General features: G+C 42.9%; 1 protein-coding gene and 1 long non-coding RNA gene across 4 annotated transcripts in view; one reads left to right on the top strand and one right to left on the bottom strand.

Annotated features, from left to right (window-relative positions):
* Positions 1-558: 558 nt before the first annotated feature.
* On the bottom strand, positions 559-10,837 carry LOC141410980 (uncharacterized). Its single transcript, XR_012435811.1, has 3 exons — positions 10,645-10,837; positions 6,371-9,430; positions 559-5,217 (listed from the first exon to the last, which is right to left on the bottom strand). It is a non-coding gene; the product is annotated as an uncharacterized lncRNA (long non-coding RNA).
* Cwh43 (cell wall biogenesis 43 C-terminal homolog) overlaps positions 4,922-18,820 on the top strand; it is a 65,335-nt gene continuing 51,436 nt past the window's right edge. The window contains exons 1-2 of one of the 3 annotated variants that reach the window (XM_074042281.1): positions 4,922-5,233; positions 16,614-16,805. In XM_074042281.1, the coding sequence (XP_073898382.1) occupies positions 16,652-16,805 (154 nt within the window). In that variant the 5' untranslated portion in view covers positions 4,922-5,233; positions 16,614-16,651. Of the gene's footprint in view, positions 5,234-14,383; positions 14,751-14,823; positions 14,982-16,613; positions 16,806-18,820 lie in introns of those variants that run through there. The other 2 variants (XM_074042282.1, XM_020158422.2) reach the window with 2 other exon arrangements.

Raw genomic sequence — 18,820 nt, 5'->3', positions numbered from 1 at the left:
TTTCCAAGGTCAGAGCACATCAGAACCTCTTTAAATAAAAGACCTTGCAATATTACTTGTAATTATTGTGATCATCTTTGATGTGTGTGCTACCAGGCTGACACATTCTGTTTTAGAAAATATGATAAATGCTTGCTCTGGTGACAATCACATGGATGTTTTTAGTCAGCCTAGAATTTCATGCTCCTCTGTTTGTTGTTACAGTCCTGCCCTGTGGGATTACCACTGATTCAGTTTTGCAAATTAATATTGTGTGTACATACATGTATACTCATGGGCAAAAGCACCCCTGTGTCGCTAGACTTTGTTTTTCATTGTTGAAAATTTATCACCTTCTAGGGGAAAGAATTATTTTAAAAATAAAGATTAAGCTGGGTGTTGGTGACTCACACCTGTAATCCTACAGAGATCAGGAGGATTGCAGTTGGAAGCCAGCCCCAGGCAAACAGTTGAGGAGACCCTATCTGGAAAGCCCTCAACACAAAGCAGGGCTGGTGGAGTGGCCCAAGTAGCAGGGCCTGCCTAGCAAGTGTGAAGCTCTGTGTTCTAAACCCTAGATTAAAAGATTAAAAACCTTTTTGTCATTATCTGCTTTATATTCCCAAATGTCACTGTCTCTTGGAACATGTTTTGAGTCTTCCGATCTCTAAAAAACAAGTGCTGTCATAGTGTCCTTTCCCCCACCCCCTTCATTCTCTCCCAGAAGGCCCTGGGCTCCCTATGCAAATTCATCCTGTGCCTGCACAGAATCTGCTTTGCATTCTTTCCTTTGGAAGGAACAGTGCCAGGATTCCTTCTGTTGTAACATTTGCCTTCCTTCAATGCCTCCAGGATCATACACTTCATACCTCTGGCAAGCTTATCAAGTGACTTCCCAGGGCCACATCTGTGGCTTCCACCTCCAATCAGGACCAGATGGAATACCTGAGCACCTTCTCTCAATGGGCCTCTGCTTTAAAGTTGGCCTTAGTAAGTTGCCCATTATACAGACAGGCCAGTGATGCCACATGAAGGGGGAACCTCTTGATCCCCTAGGGACAGTTATTAGGGTGAGGCTTCTGGCCTCTCAGGCCACCACCAGTCAGTCATTTCCCCTCCCTTGCTACCTTTGGTTGCTCTGGTCTGTAATTGGCCAGGAGTGTGAGACCTGCAGTTTTCCTGGGCTGCCTGGGCTGCATGGGTGCGCAGGCCGTCTCCTATTCAGTTATCAGGACACCCATCGTAGCCGCACATCTAAACCACAGCTCCTCTTGGCTTTTACCACTAATTAAGAGGCTAGGTTTTTTATCTCCATCTGCTCGATTTCTTTGTATCTCAGTTGGTTCAGAGACTGAGTGCCAGACAGGGAACTAAATTAATCAAGCCAATTCACTCCCAAGGTGTCACTTCCCACGGTGAGCAGACATTGTAGCAACTACACAGACATAAAAACCACAAACTTGCGAGGATCACACATGCAAAAGTCGGGCAATCACAAATCTTGACCTGGTTGTCAGCCAGCAGAAGTCACCCAGCTCTCTGGCTGAATCACGGTACCACTTTACCACATTAATGAAGCTCGCTGTGGGTATGGAGCTGCAAACTTGGCTTTGTCTGAGTCGGAATGGGAGAGACTAGACAGGGAGGGGAGGGGAGGAAAGAGGAGGAGAGGGGAAGAGAGAGGAGGAGCAGACAAGCTGCAAACCCTGCCAGGTAGGGCAGACTGACACTGTACTGGTTTTAACTCACCAGGGAGCAATGGAGTACCTGATCCCCTCTGCCTTTTTCTGCTTGTTGAGTCCAGAAACTCCACGGAGCCCGTGCAATGTCACAGGTGCATCTCACAGTCTTTGTCCTTGGCTTCAAGGTCCCTTTGGGAGGCTGTGCTGGCATGTTTGAGGAGAATTCTGCTTTAGACCAAGGGATTATTCCCTAAACCCCAAATACAACTCCCCATTTGTTTGTTCCTTTTCTAGGTGTTACTGGCTCACCTGGAATGGTCTCCTCCAGTAATTCTCTGTCCCTACAACCTCCATCACCCGTGCCCACGTGAGCTTTTCCTTTTATGAGAAGGACCTTGCCTTTGCTCTTTTTCAATCTGTCTCCTTAATGAGCAACCTGCCAGATTTCATTTTCTTCCCCAAATTCTCTGACAGGGCCGCTGAATTTCCTTGTCATAGTTCTGTTATGACAGGCACCTAATATAATATGAAGCAATCTCACACTTCTCAAAAGACACTCATCTGAATATCTAGTTGTTTATTGTACCCTGTAGTCCTTTTTTTTTTTTTATGGTACTGGGGTTTAAACTCAAGGCCTCACACTTGCTTAGGCAGGCGCTCTACTGTTTGAGCCACTCTGCCAATCCAATTTATTGTCCCCTATATCTTGTCTCAGCTCACATGATGTGCTCTCAGAGGTCTGTATACTCTGTGTCTCTTAAAATGCTTATGTAATAATGGATATTCAATGGCAAAAGAGAATGAACCAATTTCCCCCAAAGTTTGGAAGACATATAACCAAGAAGTCAGTTACCATGAGCTCAAAATGCTGTGTTTTAAAAGTTCATGTCTACTCTGCCTCTGTCCCTGTGGTGTCCTCGCGCTTGTTTTAGTGTTAAAAGGCTGTGGATGATTTACTCAGATAAACTTAATGCTCTGAGAACATGTTCGATGCCGAGGTGTTGAGTCTACGCACCTTCTGGTAAACTGCCCAGACTGTTGCGTGTACCAATTTGAGACACACGGTAACAGATGCTTGATAGATATTTATTGTATGAATAAATGGATAAAGCACCTGATAATACTAATGGAATTCTTGAATTTAGATAACTCCTTCCAGAAATTTACTTACTGGTCACAGTCTTGTGAGGGAGGTGACTCCAGAGTGACCTAAGTCACATTTGGTCTGTGTTTCTTTCCAGTCAGAGCATTAGTGCACAGATACGATCATATTTTACATTCTATAATTAGCTCCCTTTACAGGTGGGAAAATGGACGTTCAGAGGGTAGATGAGCACCACAGCACACCTTGAGTAAACAGGTCATTACTGCTGTTACCCGAAACTCCCTGGGGCTTGCCTGCACAGCCCCAACTCAAGGCCCGGTCCAGCAGCTCTCACAGCTGGGCTGTGTGTGATTACCTGATTACCTGAGCTCCTGGCTCCGCCCCCAGGCCATGAGCTCCTCTGGCTGGCACTGTGTTGGACTTGTCACTGTGTACTCCGGGATGATGACAGCCATCTCCTCCTTCCCTCTGTGTTAACTTGATTGGACCACGGGATGCCCAGATTTATAGTCACACATTATTCTGGCTGTGTCTGTGAGGGTACTTGGGGACGAGATTAACTAGGTAAAGCACATTGTTGCCCCAATGTGGTGGTCTCATTCAATCAGATAAAGGCCTGAGTAGAACAAAAGGGATGAGCCTTCCCCAAGTAAAAGGAAAGTTCTCTTGACTCAGTGTTGTGAGCTGGGCTCAGCCTTCTTCTGCCTTCAGATCTGAGCTGGAACATCTTGGGTCTTGAGCCAGTTGGCTCTCAGATTAGAACTGTACTACACCATTGGCTTTTCTGAGTTTTCAGCTTGCCAAGTACAGATCTTGGGACTTTCCCACTTTCATAATCATGTGAGTCACACCTTAAATCTCTCTCTCTCACACATACACACACACACACACACACACAGCAACACACCCAAACAGATATATAAAAAAAAGTCTGTCTGTCTCTTTCACACACACACACACACATGCACACACACACTATTGGGCCCACTCTGTTTCGAAGGAGGGGCTTAAATGCTGCCAAGAGTCTCCCCCCTTTTACTTAATCCATTTAGTTTTCATTGATAAATAGAAACTATGCTATAGTTTCTATATATACTATGTTGTGTATGTGATGCTTTGATATATGTATACATTTTGGAATGGCTAAGTCAATCTAACCCAAGACTCTTCTTTTCTCTGAGCCCTTCTGTTCATGTAGGCTTCACTTTCTGTGCAAACACTTTCCCACAAATGGTGGGAAGTGTGTACCACCTCCCCTGCCTTACTTTGTGTAGCCTTCTCTTCTAGGGAAGCTACAAATGGTTCTGAAGGCTGAAACCACCAATAGGGACAGGGTTTCCCAGGAAGACAACCAGGTCACCTTGAGAGTCATTAGTGACTTGTAGAGTGGATTTTCTTCTGAGGAATCTGCTGATTTTGTATAATTTCAGACTTTGCAAAACTACAAAGCACAAGTTGTTAGTGACACGCAGCATCTGTGTTAGAAATGAAAGGTGTGGGAATAATAAAAATTAAGAGGCATGTTTACTTCACACCATGTGCTTAAAATCTAATAATAGTAATGATGCAAATATAAAGGTAGAGTAAATCTGAGACAGGCATCGAGAAAATAAGGCTGAAAACAAGGACGAGATAGGATGGAACACTACTACAGTGAAAGGACAAGTTCTGGTTTGTTGGTTACAGGGAGAAATAGTGTGTGCAACTTTTAGGAAATGTCCAGCAAGGGTAGACTCTTCTCTTTCTCATTCTATTTTCTCATTCTTCTTACTTTTTTTTTTGGTTTAAATGAGGTTGTAAAGCCTGGAGTTGAAGCAGTTATCCTGAACCATGAAGTAGAATCTGCCTGTTGAGAGTAGTGAGCAACAAGGAGAAAAATCCTGGGTTCCTAAGGACCGTGGAACCAGTGATCATTACACAAATTACTTATGCCAACTTTTGTGTGAGAGAGATTAAATGTCTTGTTCAAGCCAGTGCTGTTTTGGAAATTCTGTTACACTTGGCTAAACCTGGGGATAAATAACTGCAATAAGATATTTCCTATTGTAATAATTTCTCAATCTCAATGGCTTGTACTCATGCCCACTGGGTATACCCACTCACAGACTTGCAAAGCTAAAAAACAAAACAGAGTACTGCCTATGTACTCTTTCTCAAGAAGCTGCTGGGGTGAAGTGATCACATGAAAATGTGGGATCCTGATCCTATAAATTGGGAGTCCAACATGGGAGAAGTAGAGCAATTTCTTACCAGAGACTGAAGGGAGCAAGCTGACAACAGCCTGTGTCAAGCCCGGAGAACAACCTGTGCTCAGGTTGGAGCAGAAGTATACAGGGCGCCAGCAAAGATGACTCCAGGGCAGAAAGGGGACTAAGAGAAGACCTCAAGGGTGTGACCACCATGAAGTTTTACAGCTCCAGGGGACAGAACTTGTGATCCTTGTTGATGAACCTGTGATAGTCACAAGGTAAGTAAATGAAAAAGAGTAAGTCCATTATAAACTAATGGGAACACAAAATTATATCAGCCATCAAATGATAGCATTCTGCATTTGAATCATTTGACTCAGCAGTAACATAATTTTAATACAATGAACACACTACCAATTTAGTAAAAAGTTTATAAAATTTGTTTTTTGTGAAATGACTGAAAGATCTATATCAGTTGGGAGAAATTCTGTATCACAGGGTGTGTGTGTGTATGTAGGGGGAAGCAGGGTGAGAGCGGAGGTTTGAACACCCATCTTGTATAATAAAAATCAGTAGTGTCAAATATTTAAAAATCAAGAAAATGGCAATGTAGAAGGAAACACAGAGGAAACAGCTAAGATGCTGGTTGTCACTGAAAAATGGCAATGAAGGATGGAAAAGCGTGGGCCTGGGAAAGGTGTTTTGCCTTTACTATGTGACCCTTAAAACTAGGTATTATGTTACTTTGGTAAAAATAATTATTAACTTAATGAAATAAAATAAAATAAAACATTTTGTCTATATAATCTCTAATCTCCTTGGAGAGGGTGGTTCAAATGCAAGAAAAAAATAAGGGAAAGGAGGACATTATTAAGAAGAAGCAACCTGCAGAATAGAACTCCTGGTCTAAGATGATTTATGTGGCTTTATTTTTGTTATATATTTATAAGGAAACTATGTTCATTCATTCACTCATTTATTCAATCTCAGTCAGCAAATATCTATTGAGAGCCTGGGATAAGCTATGTTCCAAGTATCAAGGATCCAAAGAGGAACATGGCACGGTGCCAGGCACACTGTTTCCTTGATCCATATTCTGTTCCCCACTACTTTGTTGTTATTGTCTCTATTCTGGGCCAATCATTTTAGAGATTGTAACTCAAATCCTCAAATTCTGCAAAGGGGGCTTTGCAGATGAGTAAACTGTGTCTCAGAAAGGCTAAATATCCCGCCCAATTTTGCTGGAAGTTTGGAGTCACAATATGATTCCAGGAGAGACTATTCAACAGCTCATTCCCCTTCTTTCATCTTTCCTGCCACACCCAGGGCAGCTAGGACAGAAACTTCCATTCTTCAGGAGCCTGTTGTGTGCAGGTATTGGGCTCAGTGCTTTACTTATGGCAGTGGATACTTACTTGGCCCTTGTCTAAGAAGGATGCCTCTCTGGTGCCAAAAATGCCAGTCACCTGCTTCCCCAGGCCTCCTTGCTTCAAGGAAGACTTTGAATCAGGATCTGGAGGTGTCACGGGAAAAGATGGCAGCATTTCTGTCACATTTCTATGTATACGAGAGGGGATTTATTAGGGCAGTTGATTCACACGGTTATGGAGCCTGAGAAGTCCCACGACAGGCCATCTTCAATCGGAAGACCCTGGGAAGTTGGTAGCATGGTTCAGTCTAAGTCTAAAAACCTCACAACTGATGATGTAACTCAGTGGGAGGTCAACATCTTGAGATTCCCAGGAGGCAGCTGCTGAAGTCAGCTTCTTCAAAGATCAAAGAGCTTCGAGCGCTAATGTCCAATCACAGGAGAAGAAGACTGTGTCCTAGCTCCAGGAAAGAGAGAGAGGAAATAATTTTTTTCTGCCTTCTTGTCTTATCTCAACCAAATTGGATGGTGTCCATCTCACATTGAGGGCAGATTTTTTTTCCTACTCGATCCACTGAATTGCATTCCAATCTCTGTGTGTGTTCCATCACTGTGACAAAACACCTGAGACAATCAACTTAAAAGGAGGAAAGATGTATTTTGACTCAGTTCAGTCCATGGTTGGTTGGCTCTGTTGGTTTGGGGCCTGTGGTCAAGCAGAAATCATGGTGGGGTGGGGGGAGGGCATGTGGCAGAGAAAAACTGCTCACTTCATGTGGGTGGGAAGCAAAAAGAGAGAGAGGAGGGTCCTGAGTCCCAATATCCCCTTCAAAGGCACACCGCCAGTGACCTAACTTCCTTCCATTTGGTACCACCTCTCAGTAGTGCAACAGGATGGCGACCACGCCTTCAACACATGAGCCTTTGAGGGACATTTAAGATCCAAGCCATAACACTCTGGAAGCGCCCTACCAGACAACTAGAAACAATGTTTTAGCAGTTCTCTAGGTGTTCCTTAAGCCAGTCAAGCTGACACCCTAACATTAATCATCACAACGTGCCACTCAGATATGCTTTCAAGAGAACCTGTTGTGAGGAGATGATTAACTGACAATCTTTGGCACCCATTGCAGCATTCATTCCAGGTCTCTGCTCTGCTCAGAAAGCTCTACTCAGTGAATAGGCCCAGAGGGGGTCCCCAGTGCAGGAGACTCTAATAGGCTCCTGTTCTGCCTGGCAGATACCTTCTAAGAGGTCACAAAGGTTGGAAGCTCTTCCTATCCAATCCTCTTTCCTTCCTTCTATCTGTTATTCATGGGCATTTCTCTTTTAAACCTCTTCTGCCTCTAATTCTGTCTTTTAGCATCTACTTCTCAAAGAACCTACATTGACCCACCCTCTCTGGAGGTGGTGGCAGAAACGGTAGCTGAAAAGGCCAGTCTGGGGACAGACAGTGGTGGCCTTGGCACTGGGGATAGACATTTCAGGAGAACTGAGAAGTTATGGCAGGGGAGAGAACGTGGCACCTGGTGCTCAGCACAGGGATATACAGCCTGGTTTTGGGCTGCTGTTCCAGGAAGCTTAGCCCTGAGCTAGTCACTGATCAAGCTGGAATTCAAATGCAGGTTGGATTTTCTTCAAGATCCCAGACTTAATAGTTGCACTGTACTCCCTGTGCTTCCAGCTCAAAAGAACTTGGTTATTTCACACATAATCTGCACTGAAAATCTGACCGAGGACTCGGGGGAGTTGGGAGATGGGATCCCTAACGGAACTAATTCCCTCTGAGATGTGGACTGAATGGATGTTCAGGTGGGGCAACATAACAGTTCTAGACGAGGATTTAATTCAAACACCAAACTCCCATTTGTACCCAGATTATTTCTCTTTTTCCCTTTCCTGTGCCTAAAGGGTCGTAAGAATGCACAATGCATTTCTTTAATTTCTTACTCTCTTCACCTCTGGTGAAACTGGCTGTGGTTGTACTGGGGAAGGTAATGCTCGTAGGTAACGAATGAACCAGTTCATTTCAGTGGCTTCATACGGTCACATGGCCTCTAACAGTCCAAGGTCAGAGCTCCCAGTCAAGGGAATTACTTTCCTCTTTCCTCCTGTGTGTCAAGGAACTGTAGGCCCTTCCGGTGGCTTAGCCTTTCTCTAGGCCTCATTATGGCACACAGATGAAGAAAGCAATGCTTTTTAACCTCCTCTGGAAGTGACTCCTAGCATGCTGATCCCTTTCTACTGGGGAAAACTGTTCATAGAAGACCCATGGAGGTGCCAGCAGAGCTGAGAAGGCCAGCCAGTGGCTGGCAGCTCCTTTCCAGAAACAGCTCTATTTGCTGGACAGAGGAGATAAGAACAGGTTTGGTGGCTAGCTACCCTTCTCTGCCAGGAAAGAAACAGACCTGGTTAAGAGGAGTGAGCCATACAAAGTTCACTCCTCCATTTCTTCACAGTCACAAGTTGAATTCAGATGATGTCAAGCAAGGCCCATTGGTGCCATGAAGACTGGCTAAAGTGGAGCCAGGAACAATCTTCTTAGAGAACTTTATTATTTCTTTTATTTTGTTGGAAGCATGTAAACCTTCTTTTGAATGAACTGTAGGGCAAAAAAGTTTGTTTCCTAGGTAGGGAGCCTGTTTATTTGAGTATTGCCACAAGCAAAACAGTGTACATAGTCTTCCAAAGGGGAATGATTAAATAAAGTATACCTAACTATACCATGGAATTATATTATAGCCAATAGAAGGCACACCTTTTGCCGTAAGACAACATCAATGTTTTAGTCAAAACAAACAAACAAACCCCAAAACAAAAAATAAAGCAAAACACCCAAAGCAAAACACGAGCAAGTAATCAAAGATAAAAGTTAAGTAACTGCTAATGAATTATGAATTCAAATGAAACAAACTACACATTCTTTTACAAACGAGAACTGCAACAGATGGCATTGTTCAGAACACTTCCTGCCTCTTATGTAGACAATACAGTATTTACTGTAGCAAATACTTGAGAGAATGCACTTATAAGGAGGAAAGGTTTAGTTTGGCTCACAGCTTTGGAGGTTTCAGTCCATGGTCAGCTGGCTCTGTTGCCTTTGGACCTGAGAAGAGACATACCATCATGGCAGGGGGTGCAAGGTAGGGCAAAGCTGCCCATCTCATGGCAGCCAGAGTGAAAGAGAGCAAGAGCTAGGGGCTGGGGTCCCAATGACCAGAAGACCTCCTACTAGCCCTCACCTGGTAAAGGTCACCTTCATCCCAGCAGGGCCACAGGCTGGTGACCAAGCCTTTAACATATGGCCATTTGGAGGACGCTTATCCCAACCATAGTAAGGATAGCTTGGGCATTGTTTTCGTTTGTTTGCTTGTTTTTTCTCTATATTGGGGATGGAACCCAGGACCTTGTGCATACTAGATTAGCACTCTACACCGAGCAGTGTTCTAAGACTGGGTTTTCTGAGAGAGTGAGGAAATGATGTGGTTCTCTCATGAGACCTGAAGGCAGATGCTGCTCTTTCACCCGAGTCCCAGGTTCATGATGGAGTGTACTTGCAGCTGTCCCATAATGCATATGTGATACCAGGGAGAAACAGGCTTTGTCATTATAAAATAGGGACTTAGCTTTCCCGAAAGTGGAATGAATGCTTTTTAAAAAATTAATGAGCATAATTAGGAGCCTGAAATGGCATAAGGGATTTCTCATTATTTAGATCTATAGAAAAGCACTTCTATTTTTCACTGAGATCAGAAGGTTTTTTTTAATTATTATATCATAAGTGTGATCTCCTAGTAGAGACTGTCTGATAAAAAGAAAAACGGTCTCATTATGTTCTGATTGAACTTGATGTGGTCATACTCCAAGAAGTAGGAAAGGAGGAGGCAGTGAGTGGGCAGAACTATAGGGACATAATTCATTTCCAGATACAATAAGAATAAGAATGCAAATGGAAGTTTAAGGTCAAGGAAGAGATCCCACCAAAATGAAAGGCCATGGCCTTTGAAATTAAATTAAAACTAGGCGCATTGTAAGTATAAAAATACAAGTAGCAGTAATAAACTCACTTATAATTTATGCATTCACAGGGTACCTCAAAATGAATACTGCAGTTATCTCATCAGTGGTAGAATAACTCAGATCCTGTATGTTGGGTGTAAACATATCAGTAGTAAAATAGCAAGGAAACTCAGGGGAGAACAAGGTAACTGACCGTTCAGGTGAACATTCTAGTTAATTTACGATATTTTGGGGAGGAAACTAAGCAACTTCATAGTGAATCGGCTATAGAAATAACAATTCAAATCAAACCATACTTACAAATTCCATAGGAAAGCATCAGGAACCATGGCAAACTTTCTCACAATGCACCCTGCCATGGAAGGGCAAACAGGCAAATCAGAAAAATGACTTCAAACAATGGAAACATTCTTATCTCTTGGTAGAAGGGTGGAGGACCTCTGATGAAATTCCTCCTGGCATACAGAGTGTGGTTCTTGTCTCTGAATTTGGAGAAATGCCAGAATGAGTTAGAGAAAGGCTAGAGAAGGCAATTAAAATGATTGCAGCACAAAGATGTCTTGGGTATACTTGTAAAAATGTCCTGAAGACCTACCATGAGTCAAGGCCAAATGTGGGGGCATGCATATAATAACACAATTAGCATTTCCTGAGTTTGTGAATGTCTGAGGCATGTGCTGCATACCTTAGTGCTTATCTGTTTAAACCTCAAATCTCTACAGAAAGTAGTTTTTTTTTTTTTTTTTTTTTTTAAGTCAGAGATGAACAGCTGCTTACCAAAACTTGATTTATTCTCCTTTCTGGGCTTACAGTTTGACTATATTTTTCAGAATCCCTTGCGGTTGGCTGTGCTCAAACTGTTAAAAAGGAAAAAACAAAAATAAAAACAAAACCTCAGACCAAAAATGGAACTCTGAGTGTAGCAAAAACCATGCTGCCTCCTTAGATGAAGTGAAAAATTTCCTAGTTCTTAGCTTTGAAAAGAAGCAGACTTTACATAGCACCTGCCAGGTGTGCACAGTGCTAAGTAGATAACACGTTTTATGGGTGTATGGAAATAAAACACAGATGAACGATAGGGAAGGAAAATGAGGTGTCTGATGTTTTCAGCCTCTGATGTCCTTTGCATTTTGAAGAATGCCTGATAATAAAGGCATTCTTTAGTATCAAACCCCATCAAAAGAACTTTTCAGAGATCAAACTGGCATGGGTTGTATTTTTAAAAAACAGCTTTCTTGAGATACAATGCACATCCTATGTGACTCACACATTTAACGTGTACAATGCAAGGTTTTTAGTATATTGATAGAGTTGTGAAAGCATAGTCACAAGCCAATTTTAAAACATTTCATCTACTCCTAAGAGAGACTACACTTACTAGTCCCTTCTTTTCTGCACTTATCTGAATAGCCCTCAGCAACTACTACTCTACTCTTACTCTCAATTTGCCTGTTTAGAATATGTCATATAAATGGAATAAAAAAATAGGTGATATTTTGGGTGACTGCCTTTCTTTCACTTAACACACTGTTTTCTAGGTTCATCCATGTCATAGTACATAGTATTTCATTCCTTTTTATGACTGAATAATATTCTATTGTGTGGATATACTATAATCAGTAATAATAACTTTTTGATTATTATAAGCAATGCTGTTATATGAACATTTGTGCACAAGTTATATATGTTTGCATCTCTCCCATGTATCTATACCTTGGGTCATTATAGAATTGTTGGGTCATATAGTAACTGTCTATTTAATTGTTCTAGAAAGTGTCAGGCTATTTTCCAAAGTAGCTATACCACTTGACATTCCCATCAGCAAGTAGGAGGGCTCCAGTGTCTCCACATCCTTGTTGACAAGGGTTATTTTCTGGCTTTTTGATTCTAGCCCTCCTAGTGAATGTGAAGTGCTGTCTTATTGTGGTTTTGATTTGCATTTCCACAATGAAATGTTGCTTAACATCTTTTCCTGTGCGCCTTGGCTATGTAAATGTCTTTTTTTGGGGGGTGGGGAGAAGGGTCTTTAACGGTTCACTTTTAAATTGGGTTATTTATTTTTTCATTAATGAGCTGTAATATATTCTGGACCCTAGATGTCCTATTTTTTTTTATTGTACCTTTAAAAGTGTACAGTCAAATGGCCTCCCTATCTTCACAGGGCTATGCATCTATCACCATGATCTAATTCTAGGGTATTTCATCCCCCAACATCCCCTCAAAAGAGAAAAGCCTTATCCACTATCACCAATGCGCTTTCTGTCTATGGATTTCTCTGTTCTGGACATTTCACATAGACAGACTCATACAGTAACTATGTGACCTGTCCTGTCTGGCTTCTTAGCATAATATCTTCCAGATTCATCCTTGTTGTAGCATGTACTTCATTTCTTTGTATGAGTAAATAATTTTCCATTACATAGATATGTACCATTTGGTTTATCTTATCATTAGCTCTGAGAAGGATCTTGAGGCCAGTTCTGAGAGCAGCAGGGAAGAGCGCTACGGCCATCGATGTCGGCCAGGTGCTGAGGGGAGAGAGAGCAATATAGTGCTTTCCATGGCCTGAAATTTTACAGTCTATAATAGAGGAGAGGTTCATTGACAGTTACTTCACAGTGTGATTTGAGGTGTCTACAAATTGATAAAATTGTATACTTGAGGAAAAATAGTGCCTGATAGCGAGAATGTTTCCTAAGAGACCTTTGGATATGTGCAGAATGCTAAGAAGTCAAGACTAGAAGGATGAATGGATCTTCTAATCCTCCCACTTTGTTTTCTTGCTAAAAAGGCAATTGATACCAAGAGCTTTTCTAAAATTGCATCATTAATTTTCATGGTATAGCCCAGGGACTTCTGCACACTGGGAGACATTTTTCAATAGACCAAAGGAGGAATGCAGAGAAAGCCCCCCTGGAAGTAGATGTGCTAGAACAGATGTACGATTTAAAAATATTTCTTCCCATTCTGTACATTACCTTTTCACTCTTTTTGTGTACGCTGGGGATTGAACCCAGGGCCCGAGGCACTGCTGTGTTACACTCAATCTTTTTCTCCATGTTTTTTGATGGAGACTTTTGAAGCAAAAATATTGGTTTTTTTTGAGATGAGGTCTGACTGTTTCCAAGGCTGGCCTCAAACCCCAAGGCAATGATTCTCCTTTTCAGTCCCCTCTGTAGCTGGGACTACAGTGCTCACTGCTGCACCAGGCTAATAGCTTTTAACTTCTGTTGAGGTCCAACTTATCTATTATTTCTTTTGTTACTTGTGCTATTGGTGTTGCATCTGAGAACCCATTGTCTGACTCAAAATCATGAAGATCTACTGCTATGTTTTTTTCCTAACGGTTTCATAGTTTGATCTTTTACATTTTAAATTGGTTTTCCAATGTGGTGTGAGATAGGGATTTCTTTCTCCCACGTGACTGTCCTGGCAAAGTCAATTGACCCTAGATGGGAAGGCTGGTTTCTGGACTGTTCCATTCTACTCCATTGATTTATACAGCTATCTTTATGACTGAGTAGGAGTAAGTAAGTGATTAGGAACTCTGCTCAAATCTGTTATGGACTTAATAGCAATGGTTACTTTTAAGCAATTTTGTACCTTTGGTCACCACATCACTGTATAATTTCAGATCGAACTTTCCAGAAGTGATAAACGATAAACTCTTTTAAAAGATTAAAGTGAGTTAAAAAACAATTGCTTTGAGGAAGTGCTAAAAAAAAGTTCAAGACATCCTGGGATGTGATAATATTTGAAGGAGAAATAACCGGAAGTAATAAAAACATCTTCCACTTTTATAGGAATGGACACTCAAATATCGTTATTCTGAAGCTGGGAAGGTCAAAATTTCCACCCCAAGTCAGTTTTCTCTTTCCCGGTCAAATGTTGCAAGGTCTCTAAAAACCTTAGAAAATCCTGCAACTACTAGAATTTCTAGCCACCTTTCCAGAAAGCAACGGACAAATTGTGTGTGTTTTATTACCAAAGTTGAGAAAAAGCGCAGTCGGGTGGCTCTCGCCCTGAGCACTCGTGCCTTGACCTGAGGAACGCCAAGGTAAGGTTCGCACTAAGTGGCGAATGAAGGGCCCAGAGCTCCGGGGCGCGTCTTTCCCGCGTCCTTCTCCAGCTCAGGCTGCCACATCAGGGTTTCCTGCCTTCCTCTCGGCCCTCTGGGCCTCGTTCAATCCAGGGCACCACTGATCTGGAATCCGTCCCTTTCTTCCGGGCGCTGGCAGCGCTCCATCCTCGGGGCTGCCGCACCAGGGGCAAGGCAACCTGCTTTTGGCCGGATGGCTGGTTTCCAACCCGCAAGTCTCCGCGCAGGGGACGCGTGTCCCCTGAAGCAGCGCGGCAGAGGCTGCAGCGCTGGACTAAAGGCTCCCGCAGTGGCGCAGTGCGCACAGGTGACATCGGGCGGGGTCAGGCTGGACTGGGTGTGGTGGGGAAGGGACTGGCGGGCCGGGCCCCACCCCTCCTCGGCTCCGCGTGCCGGCCGGCGACCGGCACACAAGCGGGCTGGCGGTTGACTAGGATAGGAGACGCGGTGGCCCGCCGGGAGCGCATCGCTAGCGTGCCGCTCTGCGCCGCAGTGATGCCCTCGCTATGGAGAGAAATCCTCCTGGAGACCCTCCTGGGTAAGTCGAGGCTGCCCTCGCCGCGTGGTAGAAGGTGCCAGACTCCCCCCCTCCCCAGCCTTCTCCGGAACGCGGCGCCCCACCAGGTTGGCTGAGCTCCGAGAAGGGGAATAGCGCGCTCGCTGCCCAGAATGGAGATGCTTATCGTCCCCTGGGAACTTTAGCTACGGAAGGGAATAAGAGACAAGACCTAGACTGAGGTTCGGGAGCCGCGGATTCGGCGACGCTCCAGCGGGAGACCGAGCTTCCGGAGCTCCCACGCCGCGCTGGGATTGCGAGGTGTCCGTGGGTCGACCTTGAATCCGCGCGGTCGGTGCAGTCCCCGCAGCCCCACCCGTGACCTTTAAGTTTAACTCAACACAATTCAGTACTGAACTTGAACTTGACTGTTCCTAAGAAAGGGACACCTGTTTTCCCCAGGGGCAGTGCGTGAGCACCTATCTGGTGGTAACTTCTGTCCTTGGCCTTGACACGGCATCAGTGGCCTTGGTGGCGGTGGCACATTTGGGCTTTGGCAAAAAAGTATCTGACTCTAGTTTCTTGTGCTTACTTAGCAGCTTTGCAAAAAGTACCTAGGATTTATTTATTGTAATTCTGATGGATTCTGTATGATTAAAATCAGAGTTACCAGATGAACGTTTGGGAAGTCGCTAGAATCCCACGCTTTTTCAGGTAACACACATCCTTGTGGCTTGGGACAGCGTTCTTCTGAGAATTTAGTTTCTGGAAGCAGGTACTGCTCAGGAGAGCCAACTTGTATTTTACAAGTTGGGAGATGAGAAGTGACTAATATTAAGTTTCTCCCATGCCAGCTCCTAACCAGATGTATTTGATCTCATGCAGTCCTCCTAACAATTCTGAGGTTGGTTGAAAGCCATGTTTTGCTGACTAACAAAAGGAGGTTGAGAAGGAACTTGAGAGAAAGGTTCCACTCGCAGAGTGCTTGGATTTAAGTTCACGGTGCTATCTGCTACTTGCGCAGCTTAGGCAATTACTTCAGTTGTCTGAGTGTCAGTATTTTGTCTGTTGTTTTGTTCTTGTTTAGTTTTTGCATTTGTAAGGCGCACTTGAAAGAGTATTGACCTCCTAGGACATGGGGTTGTTTGAGGAGTAAGAGTCCGACTGTGTTAGTGGTCGGCGGAGCTTAGCACTTGTGGGAATGCCTAGGAGCCTTAATCATCACTGTTGCCCAAGATCACAGAGCTGCCGGCAGAGGTGCCGCTGACTTCACATCTGGTGTTCCTCTACTCTGCCCCCTAAAGGCTGGGTTGAACATGGTTTAGTTACAAAAAAGTTCATGTTGATTTACTAAAGGACTTCTGGGTGCAGTTTGTGGTGAACAGTGGGAGTCCTGATATTTTTGCTCATTTTGACTTTCGTGGTACTTCTTATTGCATACCTAAGGGTCAACTTAGGTAGTTTCAACTCAGATGATTCTGATGAAGAGAACTGACTGCAGGCACCTGGCATGATTGAGGGGAGAGGGAGGAGAGGCTGATGGGCAGGGAGAAGAATTCTGTTACTGTCACCCGGTTAAAGCTGGAGGCAGGAAACTGGAGGTGGGAGTGGAGTGGCAGGACTGCTGTTAGAAAAACAGCAAAGTCACATTCTCTCTCTAAACGTTTCTTCTAGGCTATGTTTCTTGGTCTCTCTACCATGGGCTGGGCCCCATGATCTATTACTTTCCCCTGCAAACACTGGCGCTCACTGGGCAGGAAGGTTTTGGTATAGCCTTTCTTTCTCCGGCACTCCTCACAATTACTCCTTTCCGGAAACTGGTTAAGAAGAAGTGGGTGCTGACTCTGCTGCGGATCGTTACTATCGGTAAGATCTCAGTGTTTTGCTAAGATTTTTCTTTTTAGTTAAAAATCAAATAAAATGACTGTTCATTGCATATGAAATGATCAAATTTCAAAAATCAATGATGTCCTTACTACTTCCTTAGAAAAGTTTTAATAGAATTGCAAGAGTAGACTGAGCGTTTTGTATGTCTTATATTTCTAATATTTATGCCAGGTTGGAAAGGCACATAAATCAGTGAAATGAAGAGGGGAAAGTACCCTTGAGGATGTTGTGTTTTTCTTTCCAACTATGACACACTACTTAGAAGCCATTAAAAGTTTGTTAAATAATATTGCATGACAAATATGAAAATTATGCACAAAACAACACAGCAATCATCAAATGGGAAAATTACTCCCAACTCTTACTCAAAGGGCTAATTTCCATAATAGAGAGTTCCTACAAACCAATAATAGAAAGGGGAAAAGAGATGGTTGGTAACTGGAAAGGAAATAGAATTAGTTCTTAAAATATGATAAAAGTACAGAATATAAATTATACACACATCTATCTATATTGTCATAAATGGGTAGAAAAAAGTGTCAACACTGTTGTAAGGGTAGGAAATGAATATTCATTGCTGGTGGGCATGTAAATTGGCCCAACCTCTGTGGAGGGCAGGTTAGTAGTATTTATGCAAATCACAAATCTGTCCATAGTTTTTCACCCAGGGTTCCACTTCTAGAAATACAACCTACAGATATATTCACATACATGCAAAATGGTAAGCATATGAGATTATTTATCATTGCAGAGATATTTACAATGGCAAGGTTGGAAATAACCCAAATGTCATTTCTAAGAAATAGGTTAAATAAATTGAGGTAATGAAATTTGGAATATTATAGAATACCATGCAGCTATAAAAAAGAGAATATTATTAACATCATGAAAAGAAATGTTCCTCAAAATATATTTTGGGAAAAAGCTTGTATTAAATAGTGCATACAGAATGCCAACCTTTATAGAAAAAAGTTTAGGTGAAAATATAGTTAGTATTTGGTTGAACGTACTTAAATATCTCTAAGAGGACTTCAAAAATTGGTAGCATTGCTGCTAGGGTAGAGAATGTGGTGCCTGAAGAGGTCTGGAGGGGAAACTTTGCAATGTATAACTTTTGCACCTTTGAATTCTGGATTTGAATTTATTACATTGTGAAAGATAATAAAAATATAAATGTATACTTTGCTATCACAAACAATTGAGATTTTTCATACTAATAAAGAGTGAGAAACCTTGGGGAAGTACTAATAGCAAAAAAGTAAGGAAATGAGATTTTAAAAAGGAAAAATGCCAGACAACAGACTACTTGGATCCATAGGTGAAAAGGCTGGATTTTTGCCCTTCTGCTGTGATGCAGTAGGTTTCTCTGTTCATGACCACAATCACACCTCTTCTGTCTGGATGTAGTCAATTGACTTTTTCAGAAGCAACGCCAGGAATCACTAGGAAATTGCAGTCTGCTTTTCTGTCCGTTGGTTCCTGAGAAAGGCAGAATATAGTAGGTGGAGGGAGTCCTGTGGGTCCCATGGAGATAGGGAGCTCTTGTTTTTAAAACAGCTCATGCTCAGAAAGGACGGTGGGAAGAAGGACTCCTGGAAATGGTGCGCTTTCTAAAGATGGCATCCAGAGGTGTTGAAAGGTACACCAAACAATCAAGAAATTTTCAGCTCCGGAAATCATAAAAATGAAGCTTTTTACCCCAAACTGAGGCACTGTTCCTCATCTTTGCACAGGGCTGCCTGTGCCGGCCTCCCCTACAGAGCCTCCCAGTAGCAGTTACTGGGAGCATTTTTCATCATTTAAGTTCAGCTTTGTCAGCGACAGTGGCTATAAGGGATGTAATATTCCATAAGTTTGGGGTAGGGAAGGTATTTGATTGTGAGCTTTCTGGTGCCCTTTTGCCAACTTCCTCCATGAGAACTTATCTGCTTGAGCAGAAGTAGAACTGCCCTTGGGAAAGAAGAGGAGGTAGGGAAAGTTGCTCTGAGTTGAGG

Source organism: Castor canadensis, chromosome 9, assembly GCF_047511655.1.
Source record: "Castor canadensis chromosome 9, mCasCan1.hap1v2, whole genome shotgun sequence".
NCBI lineage: Eukaryota > Metazoa > Chordata > Mammalia > Rodentia > Castoridae > Castor > Castor canadensis.
This window is presented reverse-complemented; position numbering and strand designations above follow the sequence as displayed.